Source organism: Eleginops maclovinus, chromosome 9, assembly GCF_036324505.1.
Source record: "Eleginops maclovinus isolate JMC-PN-2008 ecotype Puerto Natales chromosome 9, JC_Emac_rtc_rv5, whole genome shotgun sequence".
Classification (NCBI taxonomy): Eukaryota; Metazoa; Chordata; class Actinopteri; order Perciformes; family Eleginopidae; genus Eleginops; species Eleginops maclovinus.
In genome coordinates this window covers 9,447,656-9,472,683 of record NC_086357.1, presented here as the reverse complement: position 1 = coordinate 9,472,683, position 25,028 = coordinate 9,447,656, and the positions used below count along the sequence as shown (strand labels likewise).

The window sequence follows — 25,028 nt, the reverse complement described above, 5'->3', positions numbered from 1 at the left end:
ATCATGTACCATCATTTGAAAGGCTTTGCATTCTTTTTCTCTGAACCTTTCCTTTCCGTTCCCAGCCTACTCTCGAAACTTGTTATAAACCTGGGGTAAAAACTCTCTTCATTTCTCTCACGTGTTTAACCTTAACCTTATTCTCCTGTCATCTCTTGAACGCAGATCTTCCTCCGACCTCTTCAAAATGTCAGGTGCAGGTTTTTCTAAAGGGTCTCTTGTTGCTGATGTGTCTATTAGCGATTCCTGCTGTGTAGTTGCCAAAGTTGGTACAGCCCTCTGCCTTTTAACTTGACAGTGATGCTGAAGGTCTGTAATCCCCATGTGAAGGGCCCGTGTTCAGGGGTTTGTAGTGGCATCACACGCTGAGCAGACAGGTTATTTGTGTGGCAGATTTAATAACGTTGGAAATGTTGAAATCATTCCTGCATCTTTAAATAATAGCGATTATGAATTTAGGGGATTCATTCACAGCAGACATATTTGTTGTCCTGGGCTATTGGGTAGCAACAAGCAGAGCGCCTCCATTGCTTTTGGAAATCAATGGGTTTGCTCTTGTTCATCTGAAAAGCTAACCCACATACTTAATACTGTAAGATTATTTGGTACTTTTGCACTAGAGGTTGGTACAATTTGAAATCCTGCCTTTACTTTTTTTAAGGATGCTTTCACATGCTTTTCTATTTTTTTTTTTCAGCATTACTGAGCCCAATCTCTCAGAAAAATATGTTTCTAGAACCTAGTATTACTGGAGGTGACGCTGTGGAATCGCTTTGTCAATCACAGTACAAAGCCATAATAATACTGGCCAATGGCAATGTCGTACAAATTTGACGGGCTTCAGTAAGTGGCAATTTCATCTTACTTGAACCTCTTTAAGAGCATGTCCTGGTTATTTGATTTTAATGTTTATTTTGCTTATATCATGAGTGTGACAGTGCACCTTTTTTTTTTTGTGCCACTTTAGAAATCAGTTGATAAGGGATTCATTTCAGCCTTTGAATTGGCCACCATCAACAAATTATAGCCTCTACAAAGAGCCTCATTTATTTTAAAAAATTGTGCTCTCTCATTTTACTTGTTCTTTGAGTTTACCTTGTATTCGATCTGTAGAAAGGCCTTAAAATCATTAAATGTCTTTCTCTCACTTCTGTCCGGTGTCAGACGCAATCCTTTATACTGCTGAATTGCTGACTCCAGTCCCATCTGAAGCCTTTATCTCTGTGTCCGTTTGTCTGTCTCACACACTCCGTGGTTTCCTCCCTCCTCTCAGCATTAATCAATTGTCTGATGGGGCTTGGCATTGCCATCTGAGGGCCACGTTGCCAACCAGTCCAACCAAGCAAAGCTGGCTTTAGTGACTTGTATCGATCTCCTCATCACAGGCATGTGTTGTTGAAACTGGGGTTAATGACTGGGACAGTGAGGGAGCAGCGCAAATCAATATGCCTCTTTACAAGCTCAGTCTGTCACCTGCAAGGACACATTTGTAAACACACGCACATGCCTAGCTCAGACCTAGGCAACCATTGTCTGACATACCTACACATATGTGGTTATGACAGGTTCCTTTCTGAAGGAAGAAAACAGATGAACAATTGTGTTGCTTTGGTTCTTGCCCTCCAGCAATTATATTTGGTATTTGGTAACTTTACAATGATAGAAAGTTTACAGTAAAATCGTTTGAGGGTGTTACATCCCTGTTGGGTTTAGGGACTTTTTCCAACACATTCACCCATTTTAAGGACATGTCTGCAGGATAATGACCCTAAACACATATGGAAACCAAGGATGTTTTAGGGGCCAATTTGTTATTCACTGGTTTGAGTAAGTCACAGGATGTCAGTCTGGCTGATTATGTATTTTAATGCTGAAAACAAACGTTTTCCAATGTTGAATAGCCCCCCACTCTTTACTGTTATAATTAATCCAATTTTAAAAACGTGTTAACAATGTTGAACAGTATTTAACGAAACCTAAAAAGGCATTTTATAATGTCTTGTTTTGACCACTACTCAAGGTGTACTGCTTGAAAAAACAAGCACTTCACAAACTGCTACTTAGTTTTAACTTAGTGTGACCTGTGTTTGTGAAGAGTTGGCTGAGGTTGTTTTGTTAGGCTGAACTAGTGCTGACAGAGACACAGGGAGGTAGCGGGTCACGTACAAACAAACACAGACCTTCACCATGTGCAAATTAATGACCATGTCTGCACCAGAAGAGCAGAGGCAATACAGGAGCAATTAATCCTCTCATCTGAGGATCAATGTTCCACAAAAGAAAACTCCAACAAACAGCCATGATTCACATGAACAAAATAACAATTTTATAATCTGTATATTAGTTTAAATGTCTTTATATTTCATTTGCATCTGGAAAATCTTAACCTTCAGTAACTGTGTATTCCTCAGCTTTCGGTATACTTTAAGGCTGCATACTTAGTTATTTACTGACTAAAATCCCTATTATTTCATGTTTTTTTTCTCAGTTTTATACAATTTGGACAAAACAAGCAGTTTGAAACTTTGGCTTTGTGATGGTTATTGTGAAAATGTTTTGTTCTCATTTCATTGCTTTTACCAAATAATAGTTTAATCAAAACATTATTGACAGAGGAATCGATAATGGAAATGATAGTGAAGGCAAATTATGCTATCCTTTATACTATATTAGTGATTGCTACCCTTTACAGCATTAGAACCACAATTTTTGACCGCAGTTTCCCATTGGGGCATTCCATTTGAGTCGGATAACAGTTCCTCGTGTTTGCGCTTTTCTTGTATTATCTTCAAATTTCAAACAAATATGTATACACATTTAGAGGCACAAGGGACTCAAAGCTGTGCTCATGTTCTGACTAGATTTCTGCTGTGCGTCAACATCTGGAGGTGGTGGCAATCTGCTTTGATGTTCCCATGATGTGGAGCTAGAGGCCATGCTGAGCGGTGGCCTGACTCGGTACTTAATCCAGAACATGTGGTTTCCAGATGTAAAAAGGCTAAAAGAGCAAAATGGTTTTGAATCGCGGCGCAGCTGAAGGCCTGTCTCATCCACATCTGTCTGTCTACCCGTTTGTCTTGTCCCTTTTCTCCCCTTTTTTTCACTGCTTCCTTTGTGTTACTTCTTTCCATGTGCGCTGACAAAAGAAAGCTGACACTTGCTTAATTCAAAATGTAGGTGGATGTCAGTCTAAAAAGGCTTCTATAGAACTCCCACTGAAAGAAGAAGGAACTGAAGGGGAAGGACAAGAGACGCCTTTGATCAATTTGAGCTTTCAGTCAGTAGTATTTCTGCTCTTTACTGTTTGATGTGTCGTATTAAGACTCAGGCACATAGAAGATACCCTGATGAAATTGTTAAGAGCAAAGTGATTGACATAGTGTTGAACCCACAAAAAAACACGCATCACTTGATGTGATGCCTTCGATAAACTGCTTTACTGCCCAAAAATAGGAGGACACATACACTCACCCACATTGCGTGTACGTTTTTTCCAAGTGGAGACATTTATATGGTTAGAGCCAAACTCGTTAGTTTTAATGGAGGGAAATGTTAATGTTGTATCAAAGAATAATATTCTTGACAAAAGTCTTCTTCCAACTTTCTTTCAACAACGTTCCTCTTTTTCCTGGTTCAACGTGATAATGCACCAATGCCCAAAGCCAGCATTAGCTAGAACTTATTTTCCCAGTTTGGTGTGGAAGAAATTGACCTTAATCCCATTCAACACCTTATAACCCTTAGGCCCTAACATTAGTGGCCAACCTCTTCTGGCTGAATGGGAGCATAAATTACAAAAATGTTCTTGGGAAAAAAAACTTAAACCAGAACAGATGAGACAACACCTGAAGGCACCTGGTTTAATAATAGCATATTGAATTATGACTTATCACATAATTTGTGACATAAAATATACATAAACCCTTACCATAAATATAATACTTGCTCGATTAAATCCATGTTCCAAATTCTGAATTCTGCCTTAGGAAAAACCAAGTGCTAGCTTTTTTACAAGCAAAGTGCAAGAACAAAGACATAAAGACACTGACGGACACAGAGAGAATCAGGGAAGACAAAGGCAGAGTGTCCGGAGCGAGAGACGTATTATTTTCCAGTTGTCTCGTTTCCCTTCCATCTACATTCATAGCTACATGTACTCCTGTGTCTCAGACGCTCGCACTCCGGGGAGCCTTTGGGTCAGACTGACCGTGATATGGCAAATGGCTAAATGAATTATTGATTTGATGGCTTTCATAGGGAGAAGGCTGAGGCCACCCAAACATGTCTGGCTTGCACACCTGCAGTGTGTAGTTATGCTGTTTTTCTGCTCTCCCGTTTTGTGGGTCCTACAACTCTGCCCAACTTTAGCATTTTCAACATAATTATTATAAATTGCATTTATTTGGATATCAATGCCGATAAACAGTGTTCTGTGGTCTGAAAAAATCACTTCGATTGACATGTTGAATATGTTTCAAGTTTTATTTTCTTATGAAGGTTTTCGCAGGATGTTGTATGAACTAGTGCCAGCAAATGGAGTGAACTCATGCCATGTGGCTGTGGGTTTAAACATGTGGAGAGGGAGCGCATGATATTATCTTTATTGAAGTAGAAGAGAGGGTTCTCTTTAATTAGAGCATAACGTGTTGTGGCAGAAATGCAATGTGGTGTGTTGAGGGCAAAGTAAGTAGAGGAGTTTGTGCGGCCTCTTTATGTACGGGTTTTCTCGATGTGTCATTTATTTTTGAAAAAGTAGTAAGTCGGAAAGGAATGTCAATAAAACTGACATTTACTGTTGATGCTTCTGCACACGCACTATTTGACTGACGCTTGACGGATTACTTCACATTGCATGTAAGGAAAAACTACCAGCTATTGAATGGATAACCATGAATTTTGGGACATATACCTATAAGGCCTGAAGGGTGAATCGTACTGCCTTGATACCATCATTTAGTGATACCAGCTCCTAAAACCTTTCACTTATCCTGGCTTGGAGCAACATTTTCTACAGACATTTATGATTCCCATAAAACGATTGTGTCCTCACACCATCAATCTTTTAGTTTGAATGCTGTCAAATATCAAATCTCACCCTCTAAGTCTTATTAATTAATATGTAACCTTACATTCTCAGTTTCTGTAAATCCTGGAGAGTTGACTTTTGTCCAGTAGCACTGTATATAATATATGCATCCTGACTGTATTTCTTAGCCATAGTTCAACAAATGCCCAAGTATTGAAGATGAGTCCATGGAATGTTTTTGCTCAATTGCGTAGATAACATATCTGTCTTTCCCTATTCCATCTTCTGCTCTGTCCTTTTTAACCTGAATGGCCGACTTGTCGTCTAGAGGACACACTTTAGCCAGCCTCCATATTTTTGTCATTGAGCGTCACATTAGTGAGATACGAGGATACGCTAGTCGCCCTTTTCCTTTTGTAGAGAATTGCAACATAATTTAATCTCATTTTTTATAAACGGAGGAAGTGTATCTCGGGTATCTAATGGGGTCTGCAAGATCAAGACAGGACAAGAGTTCTATTGTTTGTAAGCAGTAGGAAAGAGGCTTCAATGTTAAGCAAAACATTAGAAGCTGTAACGCTGAAGGGAACGAGGAAGTTATAGTACATGATAAGTAGACCATCTAAGTGGCCATTTAAATCACCGTTCTTCAATGTTTTCTGGAAGTGTTGTAAGGTCGTTTGATACCAACAGTTACTGGACGCATGGGCCATTCATGATGATTAATGAGGGCCCTGGAAAAATACAAACAAACAATGGGAAAGTTAACCTCTTCAGTAAGAGTTTAACAGTAATTTACTTTGGAAATTAGGCAAGCATTTGTGTGGTCCATGCAAGTAAGGAAGATACACAGGCTTGAAAAGAATTGTCGCGATCTTCCTACTTTAACAAAAATACTTAGCACTAAAGAATGAAAACTGTTTTTGCGATGGGGATCTGTAGCAGCCGCTGTCTGAAGAGCCTTAAAGATGATTTGAAGGCAAAAGGCTGAGGCTGAGGTCTGCTGCAGTAATTGCTCTTCTATTGAACAATCAGCACAGGTCGGCTCACCTCAATCTGTTTACAAAAATGTAATCAGTATTGCATTCAATGAAGATAATGTGGGATCAATCATCGCATAGTTAAGATTCTATAGTAGAGCTTTGTTGTATTAGTTATGATGGAGAGTTTTAAAGGCTTGTTTTAAAGTTTAATTATTAGATTCACTTGAAAGTTGTAGTGAGTTTGAAAGGTTTGTAGATACATTTGTCTGAGTTCTGAAGATAAAACAATCAATTAAATCAAAAGAACATTTACAGTCATGCGGGAATTATCTAAATATTATATTTTAATTGTTGTGGAAATTCCACAGTTAATCACCTTCTGGTAAGAAAAGAAAAAATCTTCAAGCTTCAAATCAAAGTTGTGTTATTTAATTAAAAGTAGAGCATATAACAGAATCATACTCCAGCTGGAGGCCAGATAACCTGCACAACTAAAGTAGTATCTGACCCCGATCAAACCTTAAACCAGATTGTTAAAGGGAAAGAAGAAGGGGAACAGCCAATCAAATTCTACATTACAGGATACTAAAACAAAGAGGGAGGGGAAAGGGGGAGCTAAGTCAAAGGGCACAGAGACAGACTGTAGTCAACAAAGTCATTTACACTACAGTGGTGTAAATGTTGGCCAGAGAGGCAAACATGGTAATTACAAGCTAACCATTTTGCTCTTTTACAAGTTAACAGAGGTTAAAGAGAGACAGCCGTTTGTCTTTCTTACAAATTCTATATTCAAGCATCTTGATGTGGATTGAAACTGTGGGAAAGTCTTAACTGCAAAAGAAACTTGCAGTGACATATATATAATTAAATGGGACTATTATACATTTCTACGATATTAATTATAATAAGATGTTTTTTTTAAATATGTGTTTAGAGGATTTTTTCACCAAACACGCGACTGGATTGCTTCCATTGGACCCCTTTGTTTACTTCCGTAACATAGTGACATCATCTTGTAACACTCGTGATTCTATGGCTAGCACTCCGACAGTTTGTATGTGATAGCCTAAGGGGTTGGACTATTCTAAGCTGTTGGCCAATCTTAACAGAGCTGGCCTGCTAACAAATCAGAGCAGACTTGGCTCTGGTTTGAAACAGAGGGTGAAAAGAGGTGCTGCAGCACAGGCAGAGAGAAAATGCCACAGTATAAGCAGAAAATAAAATAATGAAAGCTGAAAATGATCATAATAGGGAAGTTTTAAGGAGGTGGTGGGCTGTAAAAAGCAACTGACTTTGAGACCAGAGATTGTGGTTTGCACCCAGTCTCCTGAAACCCATACAGTATAAACTAGTGTTCGGCGGATCGATCTAAAATATCAATGTATCGATACCAGCGTTGGTATCAGTATCAATCAATACTTGCGCGATTCCATCGATACTTTAGTTTCAGCTTCTCTTCTCTAGATTCAGTAGACTTCTCCCTTTGTATCTTAGTGGTTTTGCATGTGCAAACACCGCTCATCTCCCTCTGCCCCTCCCCTGCTATACTGTGAGTGTTGTCGCCGTGCAGTCACCTGACCCAGCAGTGCACTGATGGCTGCATGATGGCAGAGAGGGAGAGGAGCGCTGTTTGGTTTTATTTAGTTGCAGATCAAAACACTGCAAGCTGCGATGTTTGCAGAAAAAAAATAAGATACTGTGACAAACACCTGAAAACACCCTAAAGAGAACTTAATTTTCATTCAAATTTGCATATTGATGACACATTGCTGTCCCCTTCACAAAAGTAGAGTAGCTGTTTTTCTAAGTAAAAAGTATCAGTATCTGCAATACTGGCCCTGTATGTACTTAGTATCGGATCAATACCAAATTTTGCAGTATCGCCCACCCCTTGTATACAGTAACCTGTGTACATACAGTTTGTATCCTACAGGATACATGTTCACATCATTTCTTATAAAACCATCAAATTTCTGAAAGTACAATCTACAGTATTAGGTTATTCAATACTGAGAAAAAGCACTCCACACTAAGTTTCCTAAGTGCAGAAAGTCATAAATGTTACATCTTATCCTCCATAAAATTTAAATCTAGACACGTCCCACTTTCTGAGCAGAAAATGTCTAAAAGCCGGCACAAAGTTGTGATGCGAAATGCAGCGTGTCAGTCTGATAAATCAGAAACTTCTTCCTTTAATCCGGTCCCTCTTCAGTCAGACTCAGACCCCCGCCAGAGCCCACTTACTTTAATAATTTATGTTATAATGAACCCGGGTGAAAAATTGATGAGCAGCTCTACCTCTCCGTGTGTAGGTGTGTGTCTGTGTGAGTGTGCTAATTTAATACTTCAGTGATAAAGACCCTGTCTGGCCTGAGGATTAGTGTGTTTGTGTGTTCAAGTGAGTGTGTTTAAGGTCACTGTTCTCTCATACTTTCTGCCCTCACAGCGTCTCGCTCTGATGCAGCTTCTTCCTATTCTCACAACATCACTACGCCTTGCTGTTCGGTCAACATTCAAGGGATGAATCGATTCAGAGTTTTAATGGAGGGAAATATTGCTAAAACATAAGGAATTTAGTTGAATACCGCAAAAATTGGATGATCATCAGCATGGAGGGATCGAAAATATTCTTTGATTCTCAAATATGTTTTATAACTTCTACAGCAAAGCAACAATGGTTTAATAGCATACAATTTATTTTATTAGGTAATGAAGCTGCCCTTGCAAAGCATATTTCATTTATTAAAAGCATGTGCTGGCACAGATGCTTCCTTGCATACTAAGTATAAAAGTATGGCTATTGGAAGACAAAAATTGTCTACATTTTTTGTAAGCAGAACAGTCTCTACAGGTCTCTGGAAGGGACATAGAGGAAGGGAAATTAAGGATGTATCTTTGCTGAACTGAAGTCAGAAAAAGAAAGGTTGGCAAGGTTTTTAATGTTCCCCAGTTGCCATGGAACTCTCATTGTACTTCTCATATGGACTCAAAGATTGAGCCTGACTTTTGACCTTGGAAACAGCAGGTGCCCTAAAATAGTATGTACTGTTGCATGTAGTATTCATAACCTTTAGAATTTGCCATAATGATGCCTTGAATGTATACCCTCTTGCTCATTTATCTACTGTGCAAAGAATTGTGGGTCAGTATAGCCAGAAAAGCATGTTGTTGTTTTTTCGCATACTGCGCTTGACAAACCAGGTATTGGAACATACTAAAATACGTTATTGCGTAATAAATACTATGTTAGAATGGGTATTGGAGCACACCCATTGTCCCACTTGTTTGTGTGCAGAAGATATTTCCCAGGGTCTCTAGAAGGGGAAAACTCAAGTTCAAAACACTCGCTTTTTCACATCAGAACATTTCATGTTTTACATCAAAGTTCCTAAGAGGTCCTGAACTTTCATTGTAAATCTGTGCAAGTAGTTCACTCCATTTGCAGATTTGTAGGAAAATACAATGTTGGGAACAAAAAAAATAAACTTAATTATACAGTACAAATCAATAAAATAAAAAAAGCTAGTGTGAATGTGGTTGTTTGCAGGCGGGCAGGGCTCCGTGTGTGTGCTCCGTCTCGCTGACAGAAGTGGGTTACCCTCAGCTCAGAACAAAGTTTAGAGTTTGGCACTTTGATCGGTGATGCCAGAGCTGAGCTAATTACAACCTTGCGCTGGCTTGCTGTCTAGCTGAGTGAGCCGAAGCCACAGAGAGGCTGTTTGGAGCTGATTTGGTCAATTACCAGTTCCACATGAATGCAATTGTAATCATAATTATGTCGTGATTCATCATTATTCCTTATTAAGATAGAGAAAATGACCCCGGAGTGAATAATGTATGTTATTCTGCTGTTGCTGTGGCTGATATACAATTCCACCCTGAAATAAGAAATGCCTTTCGAGAGAGGGCGAGCGATAGAGAGATAAGTGCTTGATATTTTCCCTTGTCTAAAGGTCAGCTGCAGCTCTGCTAGCTCATCTGTTGCAAAGACATATGTCTTTACTCTGCTATTACCCAAGACCCTGCTTTGTCCATGACAAACATAAGCCAATCAGGTCTTTAGGTTTTTTTAGAAGCCCTCATCTTTTATACAGGATTTTGGCCTAATGTACCTCATCATCATTTGAAACACAAGGGATTCAGGTAATTAATTACATTATTTTTTTTTTTTTCAGACAGTTGGTGTCTGTATTTGTTTCTGATCTTGCAATTGTTTGAATTATGCAGTTAATCCACAAATGTTCCTGAAGAAAAGCAGAAATACAAAAATCCTCATTTAATGAACGATAATTATTACAGATGGATACCTTCTGGCATCTTGTACTTAAAAGACTAACAACAAAACCAAAACACACGCACACACACACACACACACACACACACACACACACACACACACACACACACATACACAGTGCTACACAGAAGTAAACAAACAAGCTGCAGAAGTGCTCTGTAGTGAAAGTCCTTTGGGGCTTTTGTGTTCATTCTGATTGTAGCTTCTTGAAACAATGACTATGCATGATGTAAAAGTGAAAGAGGAAAAGTTTATTATGAGAAAATAATGTGTTTTTTCAAAACGTTAAAGAACTGCTTCCAAGTTGAAGCCTTATCTAACTATTTGTGATCATGGCAACAATGAACTTTCTGGGTTTGGGGTTCAGTTTTCAGATATCGAGGTGGGAGTGTCAGACATTGAATACCTCTATTTTAGTTTGTAGTAATACTGACAGTTCACTGTTTTGGCAGTTTCTATGCAAATATTTTATCTGACATGTTTTTGTTTCCTGTTTTTTGAACTAGTCCCCCATTTTTTTATGAGGTGCAACCACACCATTATCACTGCATTCAGAAATCAACACATTTTGAAGTGCATATTGGTATTTCAATCAGACCACTCACGTGTTTTATTAATATGTGTATTAGAAGCAGTATATGAGTTTGGCGTCTAGGCTCGGGCTTCATCACTCCACATATTTACATAGAACGTTGAGTGATGATTAGAGAACTAAACCCCTGGGGAGGAAGCTGGGGTGGTCGTGGGGCAGGCGAGTATCGAAAACGTGAATGCAGCAGCAGCGAGGTGAACGCATTAGCAGTATGGAAACAGCAGCAGCAGCTTTAGCGAGGCAGAGGTAGGCAGATCTGACAGCTTAAATAGAGCGCCAGATTCAGGGGATTATGTTTGGTTGGTCGCAAGAGTGGCGAGGGGCGTTATACGTGAATGTATCATTGGTGCTCGAGTTGACTGCCTGAACTAGCTTGCAGGCTTCGCCCCATTTTTTAGGTGTTCCTCATTTTCAAACTCACTGAAAAGATGAGTATCTTTTGGTATATTTAATAAAACCAGGACACAGAGCCCTTTCATTGCTATAAACAACCTTCCATTAATAATACTTCATTTAAGTCACATTCCTTGCCTTGTTTAAAAAGAAAAATATGACACGGTGAAGCTAATATATGCAAGGCACAGGTTGGTTTTGAACAGTCTTTATGAAATATTACCTCTGCTGAAGTTGCAGTGTGGGGTGATTTAACAGTTAGTTCTCTAATTGTATTGCTTCGGTAGGCTAGATTTGTAGAAAAAATCCACATTAGTCATTAGACTAAATCACAGCGGGGCTGCAGCACAGAGGGATGTCCCATCTCCACAAATTGGGAGGACATAGATTAACTGTTTGCCAAATGAAATCCCCACTTGTGAGGTACAGGCGCTGCTGGGAATTCTCCACACAGGAAGTAACAAATCAAACAGCAGTGAATAAGCGTACCGTCAGTATGAAATGGAACTCAGTAACATTAGATCTTTCAATTTCTGGGTATTGAAATACTTTTATCTTTAGAGAGGATTGGCTTCATTAATGACTCAACCTAAAAGAGAGGGATTTGTTTTCTTGATGTGCCTCTCTGTTTCCTTACCTCTGCCCTTTAGTCACAAAAAAAGAACAATTTACGTCTTCTCTAAAGCAATTTTGGCTGAATCATGGGATTGAAATAGGATAATTGCTCGGTCTTTCTGTGTAAAACTGAAATAAATAATTCACTAATAGTCGTTAAAACTGGATTGCTGGACTATTAAATGTACAGTATATGAATGTCGATTATATCCAAGCTCTTACTAAATGATTTCACACAAAGCTTTAGACTTAATATTTTACTTTATTTCCTCTGAATGCCAAGTTTCTTTTTTATTTGCAGCATTTTTAGGATTTTCCAACAAAGCCGTCACCACATTTCTAACTGCTGCTCAGTCACTATCGTCTCTTTCATATGGTAATTACTCTAACTGCCGGAGGGGGGTAAAAAGGAACTTTACAATCAAGCTTTAATAGTAGTTTTACTTTTTAAATATCCCAGTGGCTCTCTGGGAATTGCTGATGCTAAACTCTGATCACTTATACTAACACAGTCCTTACCACTGATCGCGTGTAGTCAGACTTTAAATAAGTTCCTTTAACTGGAAAGGATTGAAGGAAACATGGGTTGGGTTTTTTCAATTTGATAGAAAGCGTTTTTGGTTATTATTTTAAAAAATATGTAACTGGGACAGCCCAGTCGATTGGCAAAAACACATGCCATGTAATTCTTAAATCCCTTGTTTGATATTTGTTGAATCTCATCCCTTATTCCCCTTCCTTCCTTACATTTTGTGTCTGAATCTTTAAAAATATTCACACACCTGAATGTGGGACAACTACAGTGTGGGTAAGTGCAACTTTTTAAAAGACTGTAGAGTGTAAATAAATATTTCAGCAGTAACCAAACAGTTTAAAGTTGTTGGTGCGATATCTAAATTATCATCTTCTGTCTGTGAAATTAGCCGTATATCATACTTCTGTTTTTCTGGATTTCATAAATGTATATTTCAAAACTCAACTCTTTTACTGGAACTCACTTTGGTGAGGACAGGCTCAACTCCAGTCAATTTGAGTTTACTGGAACATGCTCGTAGCACTTAACTCAACCAACATTGGGAGGAAAACAGATTTGCATTTGTTTGGAGTATACAGAAACCTTAAGAGCTGAGAGTTTGAGAGCTGGCTCAGGGACAGCCCAGCAGAGAAATGATCATAAATAGTGAAAGATAAATCATATCTGTGTGTAAGTGAGCCAGACTGAGACACCTGGGCTCATTTCCAACAGCAGATTCCACCCTTTCAATAGCATGGGTTGATAGTTTTGAGAGATAAGCAGCCATCATGTTTATATTTATGCATACATTTTCTAGAGCACATTGTTAGGCATGTCGGACCTACATCTTCCCCTTCCAGTGTCCTTCACAAAGCCTTCCAAGGGGGCAATACATTACAGATTCCATCCATTACATTTCCATTAGGACTTAAAATACGGGGAATACAGTATGTGGTCTCATTGTCTGGTGGGATCAATAAGGATGTTTTATGGCCTGTGCAATGCGAAACTATTGATCCTGAGATTGCTCAATGACCTCGGTATACAGTCACTACACCCTAGAAGACCTTGACAGAAAGGCAGAACATTGAACAAAGCATGTTAATTAAGTGCCTTTTGAATCACACGATCAAAATATGAAAAGGTATTTAGTTAAATACCATATGCTTTCTTTGTGCTAAGCAGGAAAAATCTGATGAAAACATGTATGGCTATTGAATGCTTTGTTTTATCACTGTATTGCTAAAAGAAAAGAAGATTTTAATTAATAAAAGTCACATTTTAATGAGACCTTTATCCATCAGAAACAGCTGAGACGTGGCAAATATATTTATACTTGCTAACAGCTATCCTAGCTTACAGCTGTGCCAGCTCACAAGGACGTGTAGCAAAGTAAGACAACATTTTATGAAGCCAATCACAGAAAAAGAAACACCAGAACAACAACATTTATTTTAGCCACTTATCAAAGTATTTTAGAATGTAAAGACTGTTTGTAACCAGAGTTAACTCCAGCTGTCAAGCTAACACGTTAGCCAAATAGCACAAGTCAGTCATAATAACTCTCTGAGGTTCTTTTCACTGTATTGCGTCATTTCAATATGAATCATAAATTGACAGTCTTGGGGAGGATACCACCAACATTATTGGTTTACATCAGTGCTTAGACATACATTTTGGCTGTAGTTCAGTCTGTCAGAACTTGGGAACTGGAGTCCCAAAAGTACAGACTTGTATTTTGAGAGGTGCCTTTTCATCTCGTTGCCAAGGTGCCCTTAAGCAAGGTGCCAGCAGGCAAAATCTAAACTTTTCTGTGTGTCTCTGTGTGCTGTGTACATTCCATGTTTTGAAGATTAAAGAGGATTTGATTTGAATCCTCAAGTTCCATTTTCCATTCCTATTATAGCTGCCTTGTTATATTTGTAACCTTTTCTGCAGTGTTTTGACATCAAACGAATGGATGTATTATTCTTACCTCCACACTAATGCAGTTGGCATTTTTAAAATGCAGTGCTACTTCCCACTATTCAAATTGCACTAAGGCCATGTTCCTGCATACATCAGTTTAAGATAAGATAGACTTTATTATCCCAGTGGGAAATTTGCTTTGAACATCACAGTGTCCACAATTTTAAATCCCAGCAATACAACAATAAAAAAAGACCACAGAGACATTCATCCATCAATTGCTAATGCCCATCTAGATCACAACTATGTGCACACATAGCACAAGATTGAATAGTAATAGACCACAAGTATGAGATATAAGGCAGTCAAATATTGTGGCCTAGGGGATGTTAAGTACTGCTAAAAAGAAGCGGCTGCATTGAGGTAGTGGGAGGGCACTCTAAGACACAATCTCAAATGCGAACAGATATTAGAACAGGTCTGAGTGGCTATGTGCCTACACACACACAATCTACTCCATAGTATAATTAAATGAATTGCAAGATCCACTGTGTTATACCTTTCACCTCTGTGCTGTTGCTATTGCTTTGATGACCTGTATTAATAATAATAATAACTTAAACTTATATAGCGCCTTTCATGGTACCCAAGGTCGCTTAATAACTGCATGCTGTGAAGGAAATGTTTATTTTGCTTTCTGTTCTTCTTCTGCTCTCTCTCTATGTTACCGTGAATGCCCTCTTGTTTCCCGCTGATTAATAATATCGGTTCACATTTTCTCTGGCCCCTGGCTAATGTGCTTTGGTAGATCTCTTGATTGGTACAGTAAGTGTAGTAAAATGCGTGTGTGCAAAGTGAAGTCAAGGTTAGCTGTTCAGGCCAGAGTTTGACGCTCTATCTGATTCCAAATGGCGATAGTTTCTCTCCATTTATCTGTCCAAGACAATGTACCTTTCAGATACTGTATGTGTAAGCAAGCTAAGGCGGCACTCCTACTCATTACCTCCCCTGACTTGTTTTCAGCAGTAAAAGCTCAATAATGTGCATCTTTTGGAGAAGATTGATCTCGAATTTGATAATTCTATGTTTCATTAAATGCCTTCCGAGAACCGTTTCTCTCCATGAGGTAAGATAAAGTATAATGACTAACACCTGAGTTCACCTTTTATGTTCCTGATCCTGCATTGTATTCAATTTCTGCTTCATTTTCATGTGTTGTAGTTTTTTTGTGCATGTCATTGCCGTTTTCTTTATTTTTTTAAAGATATTTTTCTGTGATTATTCCATACCTTGTTACTGTCTGGCCCTCATTATGCATTCTCACGAAATATCCTTGAAACTGCTGTGATGATGCAACGTCGGTTTATTTGGTGCAAACCTACACAGTGACACCAGAGTAACTTGAGGTGGTCACTGGAATGCTCCACCAAAAGTGTACCCTTCACATATCAAGTTCTTGTTCCCCTCTAGGTTCAAGAGGTGGCTTTTTTAACATTTTGAAAAGTGCTTTTTTTTAATGGAGAACAGCATCTATATATAAGCAATAAATCAGTACCAGTAACCCATCATCTGCATTTTCAGTGGAGTATTTCTGTCTCTGCCCTCCAAGAACTGATTTTGTTATCTCAAGTTCAAAGCAAACATCCCATTTGTATTGTCTAATGCTTGAGGGTCTGCAGCATGTTCTGTTAATACAGATGCACATCTTCTGTTAACTCCTGTTGTGTATTAATCTATCCGTTTTCCTTCCCTCTTTTTTTTCCAGTTGATCAAAGTATGTTTGAGAACTCCGTTGCCCAGCAGCAGAGTCCTCAGACTTCCAGGCAGGGCCCGCCCTCGGCCCGACGCGCCCCAGCATCAGCTAATAACAACCTGGGGTCTAGCTCCGTCGACTCTCCTTCCTCCGGAGGACAGCAGAGGCTTAAGAATGCCATAAACCTGGGCAAGGCTGTCGGGGCAAAGGTGAGCTTGGCACAATGATTAAGTTCTTTAGACCTCATTTATTCTTTAGACGCTTGATATTTGGGTAATTTCTTTACTGCTGTATCAGGTGTATTTTTTGTCTCTGACTTTCTTTCTTCTTCCTCGCTCTCTATTTTCTGTCTGTTTGTCAATATTTGCCCCCTCTTTTTCTCGCTCTCTTTCTTTCCTTCTTTCAGGTCAATGACTTGTTAAGAAGAAAGGAGTCCAGCCACCTGGGGGACATTGGGGTCACAGAGGTCAACAAGAACGTTGATGCGGTGTGGAGCTGTATGGAGCAGCTCAATCAGACCACTGCTAATAGGTAAACACACACACACACACACACACACACACACACACACACACACACACACACACTTAAATATTTCTCTTTTTGTATTGGTGTTGAGGAAGGTACTTCTTCTTGGTCAGTTTAAACTTCTCAAACTTAATTTAAACTTTAATCCTGAACTTCAGACAATCACAAAGTGGTTAACAGACTCGTCCCTCACAGGTTGGTGGTTTGATTCACATATTCAATAAGACAGTTTTTTGTTTTTTTTTCAGAAGACCATATAAAAGCTTATTTTATTGCACTCTATGTATTCCTTTTTTGTGGATAAATATGTTTAAAAAAAGAAAAATCTTCCAAGGCCATGCATTCAATTATTATTGATTAAACCACTGAAAGACATATTTTCTGTTCTCATAAAATAAGAAATGCACTTTACTGATAGCAGTGTCTATAACTGTAAATAAGGCAGAAAAGCTGAAGGATTTATTATTTTTCCACTGAAATTGGGTTAAGAATGAGGGAATGAGGCCTTACCCCAAGTGAAGGAGTTCAAGTATCTCGGGGTCTTGTTCTCGAATGAGGGAACAATGTAGCGTGAGATGGGCCGGAGAATCGGAGCAGTGGGAGCGGTACTGCAGTCACTTTACCGCACCATTGTGACGAAAAGAGAGCTGAGTCAGAAGGCAAAGCTCTCTGTCTACCGGGCCATCTTCATTCCTACCCTCACCTATGGTCATGAAGGATGGGTCATGACCAGGGTGGGAATTTCACGGCGGCCATGACAGCCATGGCCTTCACTGCCCCTCGGTCTGGCCATGATGCCCCGAAAATAATTGTACGTCTTACGGCCACCATGGCCGTAATTCCCTGATACTTTTAAAATCTCAAAGTTGCTTTAAAAGTGTCAGAGCGGTGGTCTGGGCTCTGAACTGCATTAGTCCTTGTAGCTTGGATTGGTTACGCGCACCTAACATGTCATCATTGCATCATGCAATCATCATTGTAGCAATTGTACAAAACTGGTGGGGCACGAACAACTTAGATCTATAAAGGCTTTTTGTACCTTAATACATGGAGTAAAGAGCGCTATCACAAAGCAAAACTTAACAATAACAACAACCGTGATGCCTCAGCATGAAAACATCAGACTGTAGGAAAACACAGACACTCGTCACCGTGGTTACAATAGCAATCGATCCATCGATACATAAACTATACTTCCGCTCACCAAAGCTCCAGTAGATGGTCAACTTCTTTTATGTTCTGTTTGTATTATTTACCGCTGGTGATGTAGTCTAAGCCCTGTCATCTCCTCTGCATAACTACACTTTTCGCACACTTACTTACAGCCAATCAGCTCTGACTTATGAGATGATGTTTCAGTGGGGCTGCGAGCGCTTTGCTCCACTTGTGAATTATTTTTGGCCGCACACATTGAATGAAAAACTACTACTAAAACTATTCAATGCGCAGTGTAGTAAAAAAATAATTTGTTTTCCATGTCATTCATGTGTTTTTATTATCAGAAAGTTAAGTTGTTTATTTGTAAGCTCCAAATCCGAAATGGGATTTTTCTGCAGGGTGGCTGGCATCTCCCTTAGGGATAAGGTGATAAGTTCAGTCATCCGGGAGGGACTCGGAGTAGAACTGCCGCTCCTTCGCGTTGAAAGGAGCCAGTTGAGGTGGTTCGGGCACCTAGTAAGGATGCCACCTGGGCGCCTCCCTAGGGAGGTGTTCCAGGCACGTCCAGCTGGGAAGAGACCGAGGGGTAGACCTAGGACCAGGTGGAGGGATTATATCTCTTCGCTGGCCTGGGAGCGCCTTGGAATCCCCAGTCAGAGCTGGTTGATGTGGCCAGGGAAAGGAAAGTTTGGGGCTCTCTGCTGGAGCTGTTACCTCCGCAACCCTGACGGAAAAGCCGGAGAAGATGGATGGATGGATGGTGTTGGGTTATAAAATGAATAAAGACAACAAAGTCACCAGTGAGAAGTCTGAAATTATATAACAGTGAAGTATTCAGCTTCTTACTAATCAAAATGGTAATGCCTTTAACTGTGTATTAATTTCCTGGTTGTGTTGCAGATCATATTTAAGGATTTGTTCCAGAAGTATTGATCTTTTGTCTCTCTTACTGAAAATCATTCAAGTAGAAGTGATGTTTGAGCAGCTCTGTGAATAGACTTGGTTTTTACTGGCCTGAGGGGGTGAATCTATTTTTCAATTATTCTTAAAAACCTAAATACATGGGATAAAATATGCGCCATACTCCAGCCCAGAACATGTAAGAGTGTCTTTTATAGCATGACCTCATTCATCCCATCATGTTGTTTATTCCAGAATTGTTGATAGCATGTTAAAAAACTATAAGACTACATCAGCACTGCAGACCCGACAAAAATTCTGAATGAAATTAAGAAAAAAAATTAACTTGACTAGCAAAGCATTTCAAAGTTAGAGCCCAAGTCATATTTGGGCTTGATGGAATGTATCTATGGTGGAAGTATCTTTCAAAAAAGCTCAAGTCCAATACGAGTTAAGACTCTTTAAAAGTCCAAGTTGGGTTGCAGGCCTTTACTGATTGTCTCAAACCCAGTCTAAAGTCCTCAAATGTGTGACTTTGTCTGTCTCAAGTCCAAGTCATTCAAATCAAATCCACACTTCAAGCTTACGTTTTATCCAATTGTCCCTTAAAAAAATAACTTTTCTGGATTACTTTGCTCACTTTTTATACTGTTTGTCTAACTGCTAATATGTCTGTATCAATTTTTCTCCCCCAGTCACATCTCTTCCTTTGACTCCTTCCCCCGGCTGGACCCACCACCGCCAACAGGGAGGAAGCGCCTCCCTCGGGCGCTGAAAACCACCCAGGACATGATGATCTCCTCTGACCCCGTGGTCTCCTCACCAGACCCCGCTGACTCTTCCTCCTTCCTCTCTTCTCCCGAGAAGTCGCCTCTCATCGGCCCAGAGGAGCCGAGGAACAGTGAGGAGCAGGAGCGGGACGAAAAGGAGGATGACAGGTCAGAGGAGATCCTGCCGGGCCCGGCAGAGAAGAATGCTGATCGCTGGGAGAAGACGGGAAGCAACGGCGAAGTCGATGGAGTCATAGGTGGTGGAGAAAATGAGGTGGAAAATGGGAGCAGTGAAGGAGGCGAGGAGGAACATCAGCCCCAGCTGCAGCTCTCTGTGCCGGACCTCATCAACAAAGACCCCCCGATGTTGGAGCCAAGAGCCAAGCCTTGCGATGTCTGGCAGAAGGCGTCGGGCCCCGAGTCCCGTCTGGCCTCCACCCCCTCAGGGAAAACCTCCTGCCGCATCAGCCTGGGTGAGGACATCCTGCTGGGGAACGGCGCCCCCTGCAGTAAAGGCGCTGAAGACTCGGAGCCCCACCCTGACCTGCTGTCGTTTGAGTAACAAGCCAGATTCCAGATCAGTATGTCTCAAGAGTTTTTGCTCTTCATTTCAACTTAAGAGGTAATTCAAACTGACTGATTGAGTACTGCGGATCAAACATTCACTGCCACTTGGAAATACTTCCTTCTCCAGGGTTTGCTTTAGGGAAAGGGAATGGACACGGGCCGGAACTTTAGGAACTTTTTACCGAGACACTCCAGACACTGCAAGCTCATTCCTGATGATAAGAAGCCGACCAGCAGCGGGTGATGAATGAATAGTAAGAGAGAAAATGTTGTGGGGGTGAGGTTCGTTATGGTGCAGAGGAAATACCTAATTTAACATTTCAAACTATAAAATATATTAAGGGTTCATTTTATCAAAATATATTTAGTGTTTTAACGCTTCCAAAGTTGTATATCATGTAACCTCTGCTTTATTAATTTAGAAATATCAGATAATTAAAAGTAAGGAAATATCCCTTTAATGGGCGGAATAAGTAAAACAACTTAATTCTGACAAACATTATGACTTTTAAAGAATGTATTAAGTTATTATAGTACCATGCCATTCATTTTAAAAGGGATATTTGCCTCATAATGGTCACACTGTAAGTCCATATTCTACATAAGCTTCTCCTATAAAAAACAATTACAAACATTCAATATAAATATAAGTTAAAGCAGATTTACGTCAGTGTAATTTCTAGCATGAAGGCAAAAAGAGGGAAAACAGATGGAGAGGCTCATGGAGTGTGTATGTGTTTAAGATGGAAAGGTTGGGGGGGGTGGCTTCACTTTCAGTTCATTCTGAACCAAATGTCTTGCAGCAGTTTCTCAGAGTTTGTCAGGACTGGGAGACTTTTGACCCGTACTGTAGCTTTATTCATGTTAAATAATATATCCCCCTATTTGTCCAGAAGGGGTTATACAGATTTACCTCCTACGCTGGACTCTGGCTGTGATCCTGAAAATGACCTTTTTTTTTAAAGCTCCCAGCAAGTAAGAATCTCGACCAGCAAACAAAAGAAAATGAGTGCCAATACCACGCAATATAAGACCCTATAAGATGTAGTAGTTTTTTGGAAATGCATTGCTTTTTGCTGGATTTGGATTAAACAGTGCTCCCTGGCAACAGCATGAGATGAATGAAGGAAACCAATACTAATTCACAAAGAAAATGTTGGTATTGTGTGCTGCTGGAATATTACAATAAAAAATGAGGCAGCTTTTTTTGCCCTGGACCCCGTATTTAATGAGCGTATTGGTTCGGTCAAAATTGAGCAATTTGTGGGGCCAGATTGAAAGTATTCAAATGAGCGCATCTCTGTTCCAAAATGAAAATTACTTTCAGGCTTCATTTCTGCTGACTTTTCTTTAATTTTATGAACTGAAAGTAGACTCTTATTACACCCCCAAAACCTGACAGAGTCTGGATGAAAGGATAGCCGGGCAGCTGAAAAGCTGTTTTCGAGCAAAAGAACCAGAGAAGATAATGAGCTGTCGACAGAGAGATGAAAGAGGTGTCTTTAATCACTAAGTGACAGACCAAAGACAGAAATTAGTGGCTCGGTCAGACAACTTGTTTTTGTCATATTGTTTTGAGTGGAAAGGAAGCAATATTTCATGAGGAATATATTATTTTTCTCCTTAATTTTCACTTAATAGAAAAGTTAAAACCAAAGTCAGAGGATTTCAAATATTGAATAGCAATTCACAGGCATGTTTGTGATATTTTGGACTTTTCCGACTCACCAGTCAGGTGTTCAGCAGCTTAAAGGTGAGCTGATATTAACACTAAATAACCTGCTGCTGCATGTTCTGCCTCTACTTAATCATTGTGCGTCTGTTAGAGGACCTGTAATGTTTTTTTTATTGAAATGATGTATTTTTTTAACACCATTATCAGAGCATTAGTGCGTTTTTATTAGGATTCACTTTATGGAAGGCACGTGCCGAGCAAGGACACAAATCCCTAATCTCGAACTCTAAAAAGAATCATTTTTTTCTGTGAGATCCTCAAGTGGCCTCTGTGAGTGACCGCTGTGTCCTCGTAAGGATTTCCTGACTTCAAAATAAAAGGGCGAAAGTTCCCAGAAGACACTGAGAGGGACACAGAGCCAGCTGTAGTTGCGGTCAGGTCATGGTGAGCAGTATGAGAGGAATGTGGCTGGACTCTGTAAGAGAAAGGAAGCTTTGTCTCTCTGACTCCCTCTTACATACCACAAGTATCCCCTTTAATTTAAAGCTGTAACAAAACAGCTGGCGCCCCCTACGCATCAAACCGACTTCTTAAGACCTTTTTTAGACAATTATAAATTTTACCTTAAGTCTTTAGTAAACTAAAGCTGTCTGTGGATTGTACAGAGGGGTCTTTTGTGAAATCACTCTGCTGAGTTTTTCAAATGTCATGTTTTAGTGCTTTTAGGAGCCCAAACTCAATATAGGTATCTCCACCATATCAGGGCGGCAGATGTTTCAAGATGAAATCATTTGCATTTCTGGATAAGTGGGAAAATGATTCAAAGTAATTGGCCCTTTAATATCTGTGGGACATGAGTGGAAACTTTTTATAAACCAAAATATAGACCGAGTCACCTTTTTAAAAATATTTTTTTTGTATTTTACTTTTAGGCTTCAGTTGTGTTGTACTTATCTCAAAGCCCCTGAAAACCTACTTCAATTTGTTCTTGCATTCTAATACCATTAGGTGTTTATGACTAAATCTGCAACAATCAAGTTTGAAAAAACATCCTGAAGTGTTATTAATAAAGATTTGAACAGTCAAAAGCTCCGATTTGATCACATTGAATTGACAATGTTGTTGATTTGACTCAAATGATGTTGATAGAAAGTACATGTTGCCTTTTTTCTCAACTAAGCCCATTTTACACCAGTGTGAACCACAAATATCCCATTGATCAACCAAAAATTGTCCAACTTTGTCAGAAATGTTCAGTTCATGTTGTGTTTTCATGGACTTGAAACTAAAAAGAGGATGTGTCCGTGTGTCACCTGAATCCGACTTGTATTTGAAGCGACAATAAGGTTGTTTTCAGGATTCAGGTGATGAGGAAGTGTGTCAGAGATAATGAGTAAACAGTCATTAAACTGACATTTAGTCAGAGGGTGAGCGCAATAAAATGAAAGGTTGCTCAGACGGCGCCAGAGGAAAGAAAATAATCTGAATGCATTTCTAAGACAATGAGAGCAGCCGCTACACCACTAAAGTAGATTTCTATTGTATTTTCTGATGAAGGAACAGTGCTGTATATTTTATGGAAATGTTGTTTTTTTTACAAATCTGTGAATATGCAAATTGGGTTTTGCTCAAAACAAATGAAGGAAAGTGATTTATTTTGATATTCAGTCATAGAATCTAGTTATGGCCATTTGTGTTATGTAGATGCCTTGGATTAATTTGATGAAAGAAAAAAAATGATTGTATTGTTTATGTTGTTTAATCTTTTGTTTTTGTGTAATAGTTCCAACAATTATGATGAATGAAGGAAGGTAAACACTGCACATGAAAGCTTTTCTTAGCCACAAATGGCCCGCTTAAGCAAACCTGGGACATTTAGCGATTTATATCCTAAAAACTGCTGCAAATGAAATCTTTAATTATTTTATGTGATGAAAATATGCTACACAAATCAAAGTGAATCAATGATTTTTTTTTGTTTCCTTATGTATCTTTTTTTCAAGTGGGGATGTAATAACTCTTGTTATGACTGTAATCTTTTTAAACGAAAAATAGATCTAATCATCGCTTTTTTTGTCTTTTTAAAGATCTATGTGACTTTTTTTCACTCTGTGTAGAAAAAGGGCTTCATTCATTCCTTACTATCATTCCCTCATCTCATCTGTGACAGTGGTCACCACACTTACTGTCTTATATCCTTGTTGGTTTCCTTTGAATCTGTGTGTTCGGTATAGTCAGGCCCTTGTGTGGTGTCCTGTCTCTGTTTGATCGTCTGTTTTGCATAGAACCAAACACTGAGAGATGGCGATGGCGGGAATTAAAAATTAGAAGCTGCTCTGATGTTTAATTCATCTGTGTTTGTCCTAATTCATGGAAATCCTGCTCTTCCTCTTGGCGTCTCTGAGTGTCGCCGGCCTCTTGTTTGTTGCTCTGTGGAGTTGAGCTGAAGCCCGCCCGGAATAAAACGGAGGTAGGGTCCAAGAATGGAGACAGGACAGCGTGATGAGGATGTTTATTGACCCGACTTCCTGAGCAGCCAATCAGCTAAGACACAAAGGTCCTGTCAATGTTTAATGATTCAGACGTGGTGCATTTATTCATTCTCCACAGAGGAATCTAGGCTTCTATGCATGATAAATCACCGCGTGTGAGGCCAGCCTTGATGAAGTCTAGCTTTGTTTGAACAACTCTCTGTATTACATTTCCCCGAAATTAGTTTCTTGGCTAATGTGTGGAATATTCCCCAGAAACATGAACACCATTTTCAAGTGTTGCAGTAAACACAGTTCATCAGTTTCAAAACAACTTACTAAAACTCAACAAAACAAATTGTGTTCTGGGAAAAAATGAATAAAGATAATAGAAGAGAGCAGAACTTTAAATGGAAACTCCTGACATTATTGCTTGAGGATGAGATTAAAATCCCTCTTTCACATGATGTCATACTCTGGAGTTGAAAAATGGAAAACATCTGAATGCTCTTGGAGTATAATGGCTTTATTTATTTTGTCGTAATTATTTGTATTAATAAAATAATAATTAGGGCCGTTTTGGAGCTAAAATGCCTAGTTTTCCTGTGTGAAAACACCAAAGTGCTGGACTGTACCTCTTCCCCCTCTTCCTTCTGCTGCTCAAACGGCTCTGCTTGAGTCGTGTGAATCACCTCCCCTGTGGTTCCTCCTCTTGTATTTTTGTTATGTTTCTTTGTCTTCTGACTGATTGATGGTGCAGGTTGCGTGTCTGATTTCTTAGCTTTACCAGGTGAAGCTGCGTGAGGCTGCTGGTCGTGTTTTCTTTCCTTCTTCCGTGTCGGCTGGTTGTCTTTAACTTTTTGTCCTTCTATGATCCA

The 25,028-nt window shown here is 39.5% G+C and overlaps 1 protein-coding gene across 3 annotated transcripts in view; it reads left to right on the top strand.

The window, feature by feature from the left end:
* The window catches only part of LOC134869590 (carboxyl-terminal PDZ ligand of neuronal nitric oxide synthase protein-like), a 171,646-nt gene extending 147,620 nt beyond the window's left edge, over nucleotides 1-24,026 (top strand). For 2 of the 3 annotated variants that reach the window (XM_063891348.1, XM_063891346.1), the window contains exons 11-13: nucleotides 16,094-16,290; nucleotides 16,488-16,612; nucleotides 19,363-24,026. In XM_063891348.1, the coding sequence (XP_063747418.1) occupies nucleotides 16,094-16,290; nucleotides 16,488-16,612; nucleotides 19,363-19,999 (959 nt within the window). In that variant the 3' untranslated portion in view covers nucleotides 20,000-24,026. The remainder of the gene's footprint in view (nucleotides 1-16,093; nucleotides 16,291-16,487; nucleotides 16,613-19,362) is intronic. The other variant, XM_063891347.1, reaches the window with a different exon arrangement.
* Nucleotides 24,027-25,028: the final 1,002 nt, after the last annotated feature.